At 52.3% G+C, this 12,718-nt stretch overlaps 1 protein-coding gene across 1 annotated transcript in view; it reads left to right on the top strand.

Annotated features, from left to right (window-relative positions):
• Positions 1-3,404: 3,404 nt before the first annotated feature.
• Positions 3,405-12,718, top strand: part of selenbp1 (selenium binding protein 1) — a 31,682-nt gene continuing 22,368 nt past the window's right edge. Inside the window, exons 1-3 of the mRNA XM_068022439.1 lie at positions 3,405-3,686; positions 5,607-5,660; positions 7,278-7,390. Coding sequence (XP_067878540.1) covers positions 3,683-3,686; positions 5,607-5,660; positions 7,278-7,390 — 171 coding nt within the window. The 5' untranslated portion in view covers positions 3,405-3,682. The remainder of the gene's footprint in view (positions 3,687-5,606; positions 5,661-7,277; positions 7,391-12,718) is intronic.

The raw sequence follows: 12,718 nt of genomic DNA, 5'->3' as shown, positions 1-12,718 counted from the left end.
GCAATAACCTGATGTCACACTCACACAGCGAGACACTGGGGCCCAGGGGGCTCTGGAATCGGATATGTGACCAGACTTCGTGAGGCCTCGGACTGACTGAGAATCTCGAGGGGGTATCCGAGAGGCAGCCCCCACCCCCCCCAGAGACAGCGGGAGTGGACTCGCAGGGGAGGGTAGGGCGGCACAGTGGCGCAGTGGTTAGCACCGCAGCCTCACAGCTCCAGCGACCCGGGTTCAATTCTGGGTACTGCCTGTGTGGAGTTTGCAAGTTCTCCCTGTGTCTGCGTGGGTTTCCTCCGAGCGCTCCGGTTTCCTCCCACAGCCAAAAGACTTGCAGGGTGATAGGTAAATTGGCCATTATAAATTGCCCCTAGTATAGGTAGGTGGTAGGGAAATATAGGGACAGGTGAGGATGTGGTAGGAATATGGGATTAGTGTAGGATTAGTATAAATGGGTGGTTAATGGTCGGCACAGACTCGGTGGGCCGAAGGGCCTGTTTCAGTGCTGTATCTCTAAATCAAATCAAATCAAGCCGTCGCGGCAGCCTCGTCTGGGGGGGGCACCTGGAGTGACCATCATGTGGAACCTCGTTCACTGAGGACGCTGGGCCTGTGGCTGAACCCAGACTGAAGCCTCAGCGACATTCCAGCCCGGGCAGACCGGTCAGTAAACAGCAGAGCGGGGTGGGGGAAATGGGAAACGTCCCAGGGACACTCAGGGGCTGGGCAGTGAGCGGGCTGATGGTGAAGGGTTACACCTGGAACGGTGCCGCCCGTTCCCAACCGGAGCCTCATCCCAATCCTGGAAGAGCCGGGGGGGAGGTGCCTCGCGTTCATGTTTTCAACTTGCTGTGGGGGTTACCCGTTAACTGAAGGGACCATAACCACATCAATGCACGGTACAATCAGGCAGCCAAAACTGCACACAGCAAGATCCCACCAACAGCGATGCGGCAATGACCCGGATAATCACTTTTCAGTGATGTTGGGTTGAGGGATAAATATTGGGCCCCAGGACACCAGGGAGAACACCCCCCCCCCTCCCCCCACTGCTCTTCCTCCAATAGCAGCCGTGGGATCTTTTACATTCACCCGAGAGGGGCAGAGGGGGGCCTCGGTTTAACGTCTCATCCGAGATACGACACCTCGAACAGTGCGGCACTCCCACAGTACTGGCACTGGGGGCGTCGGCCTGGATTAGGGGCTCGAGTCTGTGGAGTGGGGACACGAACCCATGACCTTTGACTCGGAGGCAAGGGGGCAACTCACTAAGCCACAGTTGAGATAAAAGGGAAAGATGGAGAGAATAGGCCACTACCGAGTCAATTGAGAGCTGTCCTCTGCTTATGGCTCAGGATCGAAACTATGTTGGCTGACTTGACATGCAGGTTTCTCATTGCACCAGAGTCTTAAATTGAGGGAGTGCTGAGGGTCAGTACTGAGGGAGTGCCTCACTGACGGAGGGTCAGTACTGAGGGAGTGCCTCACTGTCGGAGGGTCAGTACTGAGGGAGTGCCGCACTGTTGGCAGTAAGTACTGAGGGAGTGCCTCACTGTCGGAGGATCAGTACTGAGGGAGTGCCTCACTGTCGGAGGGTCAGTACTGAGGGAGTGCCTCACTGTCGGAGGGTCAGTACCGAGGGAGTGCCTCACTGTCGGAGGGTCAGTACTGAGGGAGTGCCGCACTGTCGGGGGGTCAGTACTGAGGGAGTGCCTCACTGTCGGAGGGTCAGTACTGAGGGAGTGCCGCACTGTTGGCAGTCAGTACTGAGGGAGTGCCTCACTGTCGGAGGGTCAGTACTGAGGGAGTGCCTCACTGTCGGAGGGTCAGTACTGAGGGAGTGCCTCACTGTTGGAGGGTCAGTACTGAGGGAGTGCCTCACTGTCGGAGGGTCAGTACTGAGGGAGTGCCTCACTGTCGGAGGGTCAGTACTGAGGGAGTGCCTCACTGTCGGAGGGTCAGTACTGAGGGAGTGCCTCACTGTCGGAGGGTCAGTACTGAGGAAGTGGCTCACTGTCGGAGGGTCAGTACTGAGGGAGTGCCTCACTGTTGGAGGGTCAGTACTGAGGGAGTGCCTCACTGTCGGAGGGTCAGTACTGAGGGAGTGCCTCACTGTCGGAGGGTCAGTACTGAGGAAGTGGCTCACTGTTGGAGGGTCAGTACTGAGGGAGTGCCGCACGGTTGGCAGTCAGTACTGAGGGAGTGCCTCACTGTCGGAGGATCAGTACTGAGGGAGTGCCTCACTGTCGGAGGGTCAGTACTGAGGAAGTGCCGCACTGTCGGAGGGTCAGTACTGAGGGAGTGCCTCACTGTCGGAGGGTCAGTACTGAGGAAGTGGCTCACTGTTGGAGGGTCAGTACTGAGGGAGTGCCGCACTGTTGGCAGTCAGTACTGAGGGAGTGCCTCACTGTCGGAGGATCAGTACTGAGGGAGTGCCTCACTGTCGGAGGGTCAGTACTGAGGAAGTGCCGCACTGTCGGAGGGTCAGTACTGAGGGAGTGCCTCACTGGCGGAGGGTCAGTACCGAGGGAGTGCCTCACTGTCGGAGGGTCAGTACTGAGGGAGTGCCGCACTGTCGGAGGGTCAGTACTGAGGGAGTGCCTCACTGTCGGAGGGTCAGTACTGAGGGAGTGCCTCACTGTCGGAGGGTCAGTACTGAGGAAGTGGCTCACTGTTGGAGGGTCAGTACTGAGGGAGTGCCGCACTGTTGGCAGTCAGTACTGAGGGAGTGCCTCACTGTCGGAGGGTCAGTACTGAGATGGTGCCACACTGTTGGCAGTCAGTACTGAGGGAGTGCCTCACTGTCGGAGGGTCAGTACTGAGGGAGTGCCTCACTGTCGGAGGGTCAGTACTGAGGAAGTGGCTCACTGTTGGAGGGTCAGTACTGAGGAAGTGGCTCACTGTTGGAGGGTCAATACTGAGGGAGTGCCTCACTGTTGGAGGGTCAGTACTGAGGGAGTGCCTCACTGTTGGAGGGTCAGTACTGAGGGAGTGCCACATTGCCGGAGGTGCCATCTTTCAGATGAGACATTATACCAAGGCCCCATCTCCCCTTCTCAGGTGGGTGTAAAAGATCCCAGGGCCACTATTTTGAAGAAGAGCAGTGGGCGGGGCGGCGCGTTCTCCCCGAGGCCCAGTATTTATCCCGCGATGAATCGGAAAACAGATGATCTGGGTCATTATCACCTTGCTGTTCGTGGGATCTTGCTGTGCGCAAACTGGCTGCCGTCTTTCCTACAGTACGACAGTGACCGCCCTTCCAAACAAAAGTACTTCATTGGCTGGGATGCACTTTCCCCCGGTGGCGAAAGGCGGCCGAGAAATGCAAGTCATTGTTCTTTTTAATACAAACTAACCCGCCCCTGACTGATAAGAGGAAGAATGGTTGTTTAATGGTTTACTGAACATCTAACTCGGGGCGTAAGGAGTTAAAGTTATTAGGTTTTTCGGTTGAAGCATTAATCTTACACTCCCACATCTGTAGCGTGACAGGTTTACTTCACTTGCTGTGTGCATTCTGGAATTACCAGTCTCTTTGTGTTTGTGTGTGTGCCTGAACTGTTTTGCTCCACCTCTCTGTGTGTCTCTCACTCTCACACACACCACAATATTCTCAACGCCGTCTCGTTCACTTTGTGGGGACTGTTCGGGCTGTGGAGGGAAGGTTCTGTGCTGGAAAGGAATGGGTAAGTTGGAAAAACACAGTTTTGGTTCTCGCTTTCCCTTTTCTCGCCTGAAAGTAAAAAGTAGCCGCCTTCCTCTACTTTTCTTGCGCTGGAGAAAACTTCCACTGTTTTTGCTGGGCATGTGGTCGCCTTTTGTAAACAGCTCACAAGTCGCTGTGAAGCCTCACTGCAGCTGCAGTCGGAATTTCGAGTGCTGGGAACCGATCCGTCCCTGGTCGGTTAAAGGGGCAATGACACCTTGATATTTACAGAGATGCGGAACGTTTAGGGCACAGGAAGGGGTGGGAGGGGGGAAGAGGGGGGGGAGGGGGCATTCAGCCCCTCATGTCTGTGCTGGCCAGAAAGAAAACAGCCTAATCCCGCTTTCAAGCTCTTGCTCGACAGACCTGTATGTTTCGGCATGCCAAGTGCATGGTCGATTATTTCTAAAATGCTCTTGAAATGCGGGGATATTTGGCTGAGCACCCTCCTCCCCCCCTCCCCTCCACCCTGGGGAGAGGTGTCCGAGAGCTGGTTCGAAAGGACAGGGATCTTTTACACCCACCCGAGAGGGGCGGACGGGTTTAATGTCCCCATTCCGAAAGACGGCACCTCCGGCAGTGCGGCACGCCCTCAGTACTGGCACCGGGAGGGTCAGCCTGGATTCTGGGCTCGGGTTCCTGCAGTGGGGACCTGGCCCCGCTCACAAGCGAGAGTGCTCCCTGCCGACTGCGCGCCCCAGACCTTGCTGTGAATCTACCCCAGGGATCGGAACATGGCGACAGGAGGAGGCCATTCAGCCCATCGAGCCTGTCCCGCCATTCAGTTCGATCGTGGCTGATCTGCATTTCAACGCTGTTTACTTGCCTTGGTGGGGGGGCTGGGGGGTAGAGTTCCAGATTCCCACTCCCACTTTGTGTGAAGAAGTGCTTCCTGACATCACCCCCTGAACGGTCTGGCTCCAATGTTAAGGTTCTGCCCCCTTGTTCTGGACTCCCCCTCCCCCCCCCCACCAGAGGAAATAGTTTCTCTCTATCGACCCGATCGAATCCTTTAATCATCTTAAACCCCCTCGATTAGATCACCCCCTTAATCTTCGACACTCGAGGGAATACAGTCTGTGCGACCTCGCCTCGTAATTTAACCCTTTTATCCCCGGGATCTTTCTGGTGAATCTGCACTGCACCCTGTCCAAGGACGACATCTCCGTCCTGAGGACTGGGGCCCGGAACTGAACCCAGTTACTCCAGATGGGGTCCGACTGAGACTCTGTACAACTGAAGCATCACTTCCCACCCCTTTGTATTCCAGCTCCTTCGAACAAAGGCTAGCATTCCATCAGCCTTTTTAGTAATGATTTCTGGACATTAAAAATGACATATCCTTGAGGAGCTGAAAAATGTAAACAAGTCCCTAAAGATTTGGAAAAAAAAAATCAAGACATGAAATGAAGAAACACGCCCCATTTGATGCGTTGGACTCTGAGATTGTGGAGAATCATTAACTGCTGGCTCTCCCTGGGTGAACGGGTTTGGAGCTAATGTTTCGGATCTCACCCGGCCCTGCAGGTTCGCTGGTCAGACACATGCAACATTGTGCATTCTCAGGCCTGTGTTTCTCCTTCGTCCACCTAGTCTAAAATCATCTGCTTGCTTGCTTCCCCCATGTCTCTCTCGCTTTTGACCTTCCAACTCCCTTTCAAAAGGAACGATGGACTTTTTATTAATTACTCATTGACAGGATGTGGGCATCGCTGGCAAGGCCAGCATTTATTGCCCATCCCTAATTGCACCCCCCCCCCCCTCGCCTTGAACCACTGCAGTCTGTGCTGTGAAGCCACGGATCCCTGTTTCTCCTCAGGGTAGCCGCATGAGAACATTCCACCCCCCCCACCCCCCCACCGCACTCGAACCGCTCTGACCTCTTGTGTTTGTTCCGCAGCTAAGTGTGGAGCATGTGGTCCCGGATACAGGAGCCCCCTCGAGGCCATGAAAGGTAAGCCAACTCTGTGTAAAGAAGTCTTGCATTTGTGCAGCACCTTTCACAAAGGACATCCCCAAGCACCTTTCACAAAGGACATCCCCAAGCACCTTACAGTCTCTGAAGTACTTTTAGCATGCATTGCGTAGAGCGGGCGGGTCCTTGATTTAATATCTCTGAAAGACACGGCTCTGACAGTGCAGCACTCCCTCAGTACTGGCACTGGGAGTATCAGCCAGGGTTCTTGAGTGGGATTTAAACCATCAACCTTCTGACTCAGAGGGGCGAGTGTTACCCATTGAGCCAGGCCTGAAACCTATACCATTGGGAACAGATAAGGGAGTGTTATACTGATGTTAAACTGAATCAATTTCATACTCAATCTCACAACCATAGTGATAGGAACACACAAGCATTCCTCGGTGCGCAGTCTGATGGTGTCCTGAGCCAAGCAGTGCATCGAGCTTCTATCTGTGGTCTGTGTCAACTGAGGCGGCATCAAGGGGCACTGCCACTCGCCTCAGTGACCCGGGGCACGGAAGGAGACAAAATGCGCTTGAGCCTCGTCCAGCCTGAACAAAATTCATTGGACGATGCAGCACAGCAAGTGCCATTCGGCCCATTGTGCCTGTGCTGGCTCTTTGAAAGAGCTATGCGATTCGTCATCACTCCCCACCCCATCCACTGCACCCCCACCACCACCTGACTCCCGCAAATTTCTCCCAAATTTGCCCACAGGCAAAGAGGCGGAAAGTCGACTTGGGCGGGAAGATGTTGGCAGGTGATATCCGAGAGGCCCACTGCACGCCCCGCTTGATATTCAAATCCACTGGCAGGCAATGGAACTGAATATTGGACAGAGAGTATAACAGACTGTCGATCCCATGCCAAGTCATAATAGGTTTATGAGGGCGTTACCAGAACTGAGAGGTTATAACTATCAGGAAAGACTGAACAGGCTGGGGGCTCTTTTCTCTAGAGTAGAGAAGGCTGAGGGGTGACCTGATTGAGGGCTTTAAAATGATGAAAGGGTTTCGATAGGGTAGACGTAGAGAAGATGTTTCCACTTGTGGGGGGAGACCGGAACTAGGGGGCCATCAATATAAGACAGTCACTAATAAATCCAATGGGGAATTCAGGAGAAACCTCTTTCCCCAGAGAGTGGTGAGAATGTGGAACTCGTTACCACAAGGAGTGGCTGAGGGGGAATAGCAGAGATACATTTAAGGGGAAGCTGGATAAACACATGAGGGAGAAAGGAATAGAAGGATATGTAGATAGGGTGAGATGGAGAGGGGGTGGGAGGTGACTCGTGTGGAGCAGAAACACCAGCACGAAGCAGATGGGCCAAATGGCCTGTTTCTGTGCTGTGCCCGCTGTGTAATTCAATGTAGGTGGCGTGAGCGCCAAGTGAAACCAGCTTCTCCTTTTGGTGCTTCCCCACATGGTTGAGTAGCCTCAGCGTCCAGCTCCACTCTGGGGTGAAGCACCCATAGAACTGTGTCTGTTAGAGTGGGGTGGTGGGGGGGGGGGAGCGGGGTTGTTGTGGGGAGGAGGAATCTCCCATTCCGGGAAGCGAAGAAGGCTCGATGACGTGCTCCACATTGAGACACGCGGTTTTGTTTTTCAAAGGCGCACGGGAGGAGATTGTCTACGTGCCCTGTATCTACAGGAACACTGCAGTCAACAAACCAGATTACCTGGCCACGGCGGATGTCGATCCCAAGTCCCCCACCTACTCTCAGGTACGTCAGCTCCAGCAGATACAGGGGAGGTGCGCGGTGCGGAATCACTCCAATGTTACCGGGGCTCCGAGAGTTTGATTATCAGGAGAGATTACGCAAACTAGAGCTTACAGCTTCCAACCTCATAGTCCCGCAACCCCGGACAGCCCGCTTCTACCTCCTTCCTAAAATCCACAAACAGGACTGTCCTGGCAGACCCACTGTGTCAGCCTGCTCCTGCCCCACTGAACTTATTTCTTCCTATCTTGACACTATCTTTTCTCCCCGGTCCAGTCTCTTCCCATCTACATCCGTGACTCTTCTGACGCCCTACGTCATTCTGACAATTTGCAGTTTGCTGGTCCCAACCGCCTCCTCTTCACTATGGACGTCCAATCGCTCTACACCTCCATCCTCCACCAGGATGGTTTAAGGGCTCTCCGCTTCTTCCTTGAACAGAGGCCCAACCAGTCCCCATCCACCACCACCCTCCTCTGCCTGGCTGAACTTGTTCTCACATTGAACAACTTCTCCTTCAACTCCACTCACTTCCTTCAAGTAAAAGGTGTTGCTATGGGTACCCGCATGGGTCCTAGTTATGCCTGTCTTTTTGTGGGATATGTCGAACATTCTTTGTTCCAGTCCTACTCAGGCCCCCTCCCCCAACTCTTTTTCCGGTACATTGATGACTGTATCGGTGCCGTTTCTTATCAACTTTGCTTCCAATTTCCACCCTTCTCTCACCTTTACATGGTCCATCTCCGACACTTCCCTTCCCTTCCTCTGTTTCCATCTCTGGGGATAGGTTGTCTACTAATATCCATTATAAACCCACCGACTCCCACAGCTACCTCGACTACACTTCTTCACACCCTACCTCCTGTAAGGACTCCATTCCATTCTCCCAGTTTCTCCATCTCCGACGCATCTCTGATGATGCTACCTTCCATGATGGTGCTTCTGATATTACCTCCTTTTTCCTCAACCGAGGATTCCCCCCCACTGTTGCTGACAGGGCCCTCAACCGTGTCCGGCCCATTTCACGCACCTCTACCCTCACCCCTTCCCCTCCCTCCCAGAACCGTGACAGGGTTCCCCTTGTCCTCACTTTCCACCCCACCAACCTCCATATCCAAAGGATCATCCTCCGCCATTTCCACCACCTCCAGCATGATGCCACTACCAAGTGCATCTTCCCCTCCCTTCCCCTATCAGCATTCCGAAGGGATCGTTCCCTCCGTGACACCCTGGTCCACTCCTCCACTACCCCCACCACCTCGCCCCTGTCCCATGGCACCTTCCCCTGCAATCACAGGAGGTGTAATACCTGCCCATTTACCTCCTCTCTCCTCACTATCCCAGGCCCCAAACACTCCTTTCAGGTGAAGCAGCGATTTACTTGTACTTCTTTCAATGTAGTATACTGTATTTGCTGCTCACAATGTGGTCTCCTCTACATTGGGGAGACCAAGCGCAGACTGGGTGACCGCTTTGCGGAACACCTCCGCTCAGTCCGCAAGCAGGACCCTGAGCTTCCGGTTGCTGGCCATTTCGACACCCCCCCCCTGCTCTCATGCTCATATCTCTATCCTGGGCTTGCTGCAGTGTTCCACTGAACATCAATGCAAGCTCAAGGAACAGCATCTCATTTTCCGATTAGGCACACTACAGCCTGCCGGACTGAACATTGAGTTCAATAATTTCAGAGCATGACGGGCCCCTTATTTTACTTTTATTTTTAGTTATTTTTTCATTTTTTACAATTTTTTTCTTTTGTTTATTTCATTTCATTGTAGTTTGTTCATTTTGCTTCCCCACTGTTTTTTTTCATGTTTGTACTTGCTGCTGTTCAATCTTCAGTCCGTTAACACCCTATCTGTACTAATGCTTTGTCTTTCAACACACCATTAACATATTGTTTGCCTTTGCTCCATGACGTCTTGGTCAGCTATGTGGCCTGGTCCAATCTACACCTTCTCCTTTGTTAATTCTTGCCCCACCCCCGGCTCACTTGCTTATAACCTTTGATATTTCTAATATTTGCTAGTTCCGAAGAAGGGTCACTGACCCGAAACATTAACTCTGCTTCTCTTTCCACAGATGCTGCCAGACCTGCTGAGCGGTTCCAGCATTTCTTGTTTTTATTACGCAAACTAGACTTGTTTTCCCTGGAAGATCAATGTTTTTTTTATTCGTTTCATGGGATGTGGGCATCGCTGGCCAGGCCAGCATTTATTGCCCATTCCTAATTGCCCTTTGAGAAGGTGGTGGTGAGCTGCCTTCTTGAACCGCTGCAGTCCGTGTGGGGTAGGTACACCCATAGTGCTGTTAGGGAGGGAGTTCCAGGATTTTGACCCAGCGACTGTGAAGGAACGGCCGATATAGTTCCAAGTCAGGATGGTGTGTGACTTGGAGGGGAACTTGCAGGTGGTGGTGTTCCCATGTGTCTGCTGCCCTTGTCCTTCTCGGTGGTAGAGGTGGCGGGTTTGGAAGGTGCTGTCTAAGGAGCTTTGGTGAGTTGCTGCAGTGCATCTTGTAGATGGTACACACTGCTGCCACTGTGCGTCGGTGGTGGAGGGAGTGAATGTTTGTGGATGGGGCGCCAATCAAGCGGGCTGCTTTGTCCTGGATGGTGTCGAGTTCCTTGAGTGTTGTTGGAGCTGCACCCATCCAGGCAAGTGGAGAGTATTCCATCACACTCCTGACTTGTACCTTGTAGATGGTGGACAGGCTTTGAGGAGTCAGGAGGTGATTACTCGCCTCAGGATTCCTAGCCTCTGACCTGCTCTTGTAACCACAGTATTTATGTGGCTACTCCAGTTCAGTTTCTGGTCAATGGTAACCCATAGGATGTTGATAGTGGGGGATTCAGCGATGGTAATGCCATTGAATGTCAGGGGGTTAAGGGGTGCTTCGATTGCGTTTTAAGATTTTGGAAGGAATTGACCGAGTTGAGAGAGAGAAATGTTTTCCCTGCTGGTGGGGGAGTCTGGGACATGCGGGGAAGAGCAGGCAGGACCTTAAACCCAGAGCCCGGCATTCAGGGGTGAAGTTAGGAAACACTTCTTGACACCAAAACGCAACAGATGCTGGCTCAATTCATCATGTTAAATCTGAGAGAGTGCGGGGTTTTTACTCGTCAAGGGGTATTTCGGGAAGAATCGTCCAATCGGCTGCTTGCTTTCTGATTGGCCGGTGGGAGGCGGGCGGTAAGGACCTGCAAGGATGGAGGGAGATTGCATTTTGCTGGCGCCTTTCACAACCTCAGGACATCCCAAAAGCCCCTCAAAGCCAATGAAGTACTCCTCGAAGTGTGGTCACTGTTGTGATGTCGGAAACACGGAAGCTAATTTGCGCACAGCAAGATCACACAGACAACAACAATCTGATTGAAGCAGACATAACAGTGATGTTGGTCAAGGGATAAATATTGGCCCCAGGATCAAAATGACTGACTAATAGTGGGAAAGCGAAGATGTTCCATCAAAGGATTATGGTGTCAAGTACGTGCGATGTAACTCCTGGGATCGTGCACCATGAATCTAGTCTCAGGGCTGTTTCGGAGTCTTTTTTTTTTAGAGAGGCCTGTGTTTTTAAGGTTGCCATGACATTGTTACCTGATGCGTGGGAAACAAGGTGCTCGCCTGGTTTTGGCTGCAAGCTTATCAGAAGCTGACGCCTTTTGTGCAGACACCAGACAAAGTTCGTCTGGGAGGCAACGACCGTGAGAGTTTGTTTTATCAGTTGGACTCATCTTGGAGCTTTTGTGGACAAGCAGTGAAATGCTGGCAAGGGCCCACACGCCCAATCCTGTGCTCATAGAGTTGTCGAGTCATTTGTGGCATAGAAGGAGGCCATTTGGCCCATGTGGTGACCAGAATTGGACACAATACTCTAGTTGGGGCCTAACCAGAGCTTTATAAAGGTTCAGCATAATTTCCCTGCTTTTGTGCTCAATGCCTCTATTTATGAAGCCCAAGATCCCATATACTTTACTAACCACTCTCTCAATATGTCCTGCCACCTTCAAAGATCGATGCACATGAACCCCCAGGTCCCTCTGTCCCTGCACACTCTTTAGAACTGTGCTATTAAGTCTATATCGCCTCTCCCTATCCCTTCTGTCAAAATGCATCACCTCTCATTTCTCTCTATTAAATTCCATCTGCCACTTGTCTGCCCACCTATCTATGTCCTGCTGCAGTCAATTGATATCATCCTCACTGTTTGTCACACCTCCAAGTTTACAATCATCGGGAAATTTTGAAATTCTACTCTGTATTCCAAGATCCAAGATCATGTTGTCACCCTGTCCATGACCCCTGGGGCTCTTCACCCTGGGCAGGTGTATCAAGGGATACGGGGAGAAAGGCAGGGGGAGTGGGATGAGCTGAGTCGCACTTGCAGAGAGCTGGCACGGCTGAATGGCCGCGCTGTGCGCTGTGAAACATTCGATGATCCGATGACGTTGGGTAAATGAAGTGAAGATACAAATCAGCCATGCTCTCAGCAATCTCGTCCCCTTGAGAAAAAAAAAAACAGGGGATGGATCAATAAATGGAGTCCAATTCTTGTGAAATTCCTCTCCGACTCCCGAAAGGAAGTGCCAGGAAAATGTCGTGACCGCTGACGTTTGCCAACCTTAACTAACTTGTTACTCACTCCCCATGATAGACAATGTATTTTTTTAAATCCCAGAACAGTGCCCTGGCTGAAACCAGCCAGCATGGCATAGACTGAGATCTTCAACAGTCTCAATGACGATCTTCCTGACATTTTCCATTGTCCTTGTAGAAAAATATTTAAACGAATTTCTCCGGGCATCCACGTTACACCATACATATTCTGTGGAACACAGACAGACAGCGCTGTTCAAGTAAACCGCAATCGCACCGATCACTCACATGACTCTCAATCTACAGTCATTTCCACTGAAAAAGAAAACCTGCCTTGAATTCCGTTCCTGATTAGGTCCCCCAGCTTGCTCGGCCTGTAACCCTGGAAGGCAAGAGCAGCACTCTGCTCAGTTTTCCTTCTTCCCTCCCTGGAGGCACCGCTTCTCAGTCAGAACTGCGCGCCCAGATTCCCTTTAATGCCTTGCCTCAAGTGGCTATTCCCCAGACAGTGGGTTTTGGCAAGCTATTGGACCACAGTGTGCATCGCCGCTGGACCTGATGCTGGAGGGGTGCTCTTCTAAGACTGGGTTGATGCGCATGGTGCCATATTATTCTGTCCCTAGCCCTGTAGTGGCCGTGGGAGTGTTTGATGGGGACAGTGTAGAGGGAGCTTTACTCTGTATCTAACCCCGTGCTGTACCTGTCCTGGGAGTGTTTGATGGGGACAGTGTAG

This window comes from Heterodontus francisci, chromosome 46 (genome assembly GCF_036365525.1).
Source record: "Heterodontus francisci isolate sHetFra1 chromosome 46, sHetFra1.hap1, whole genome shotgun sequence".
Classification (NCBI taxonomy): Eukaryota; Metazoa; Chordata; class Chondrichthyes; order Heterodontiformes; family Heterodontidae; genus Heterodontus; species Heterodontus francisci.
Note: the sequence above shows the minus strand (reverse complement) of the source record. Positions and strands in the feature narration are given on the sequence as shown.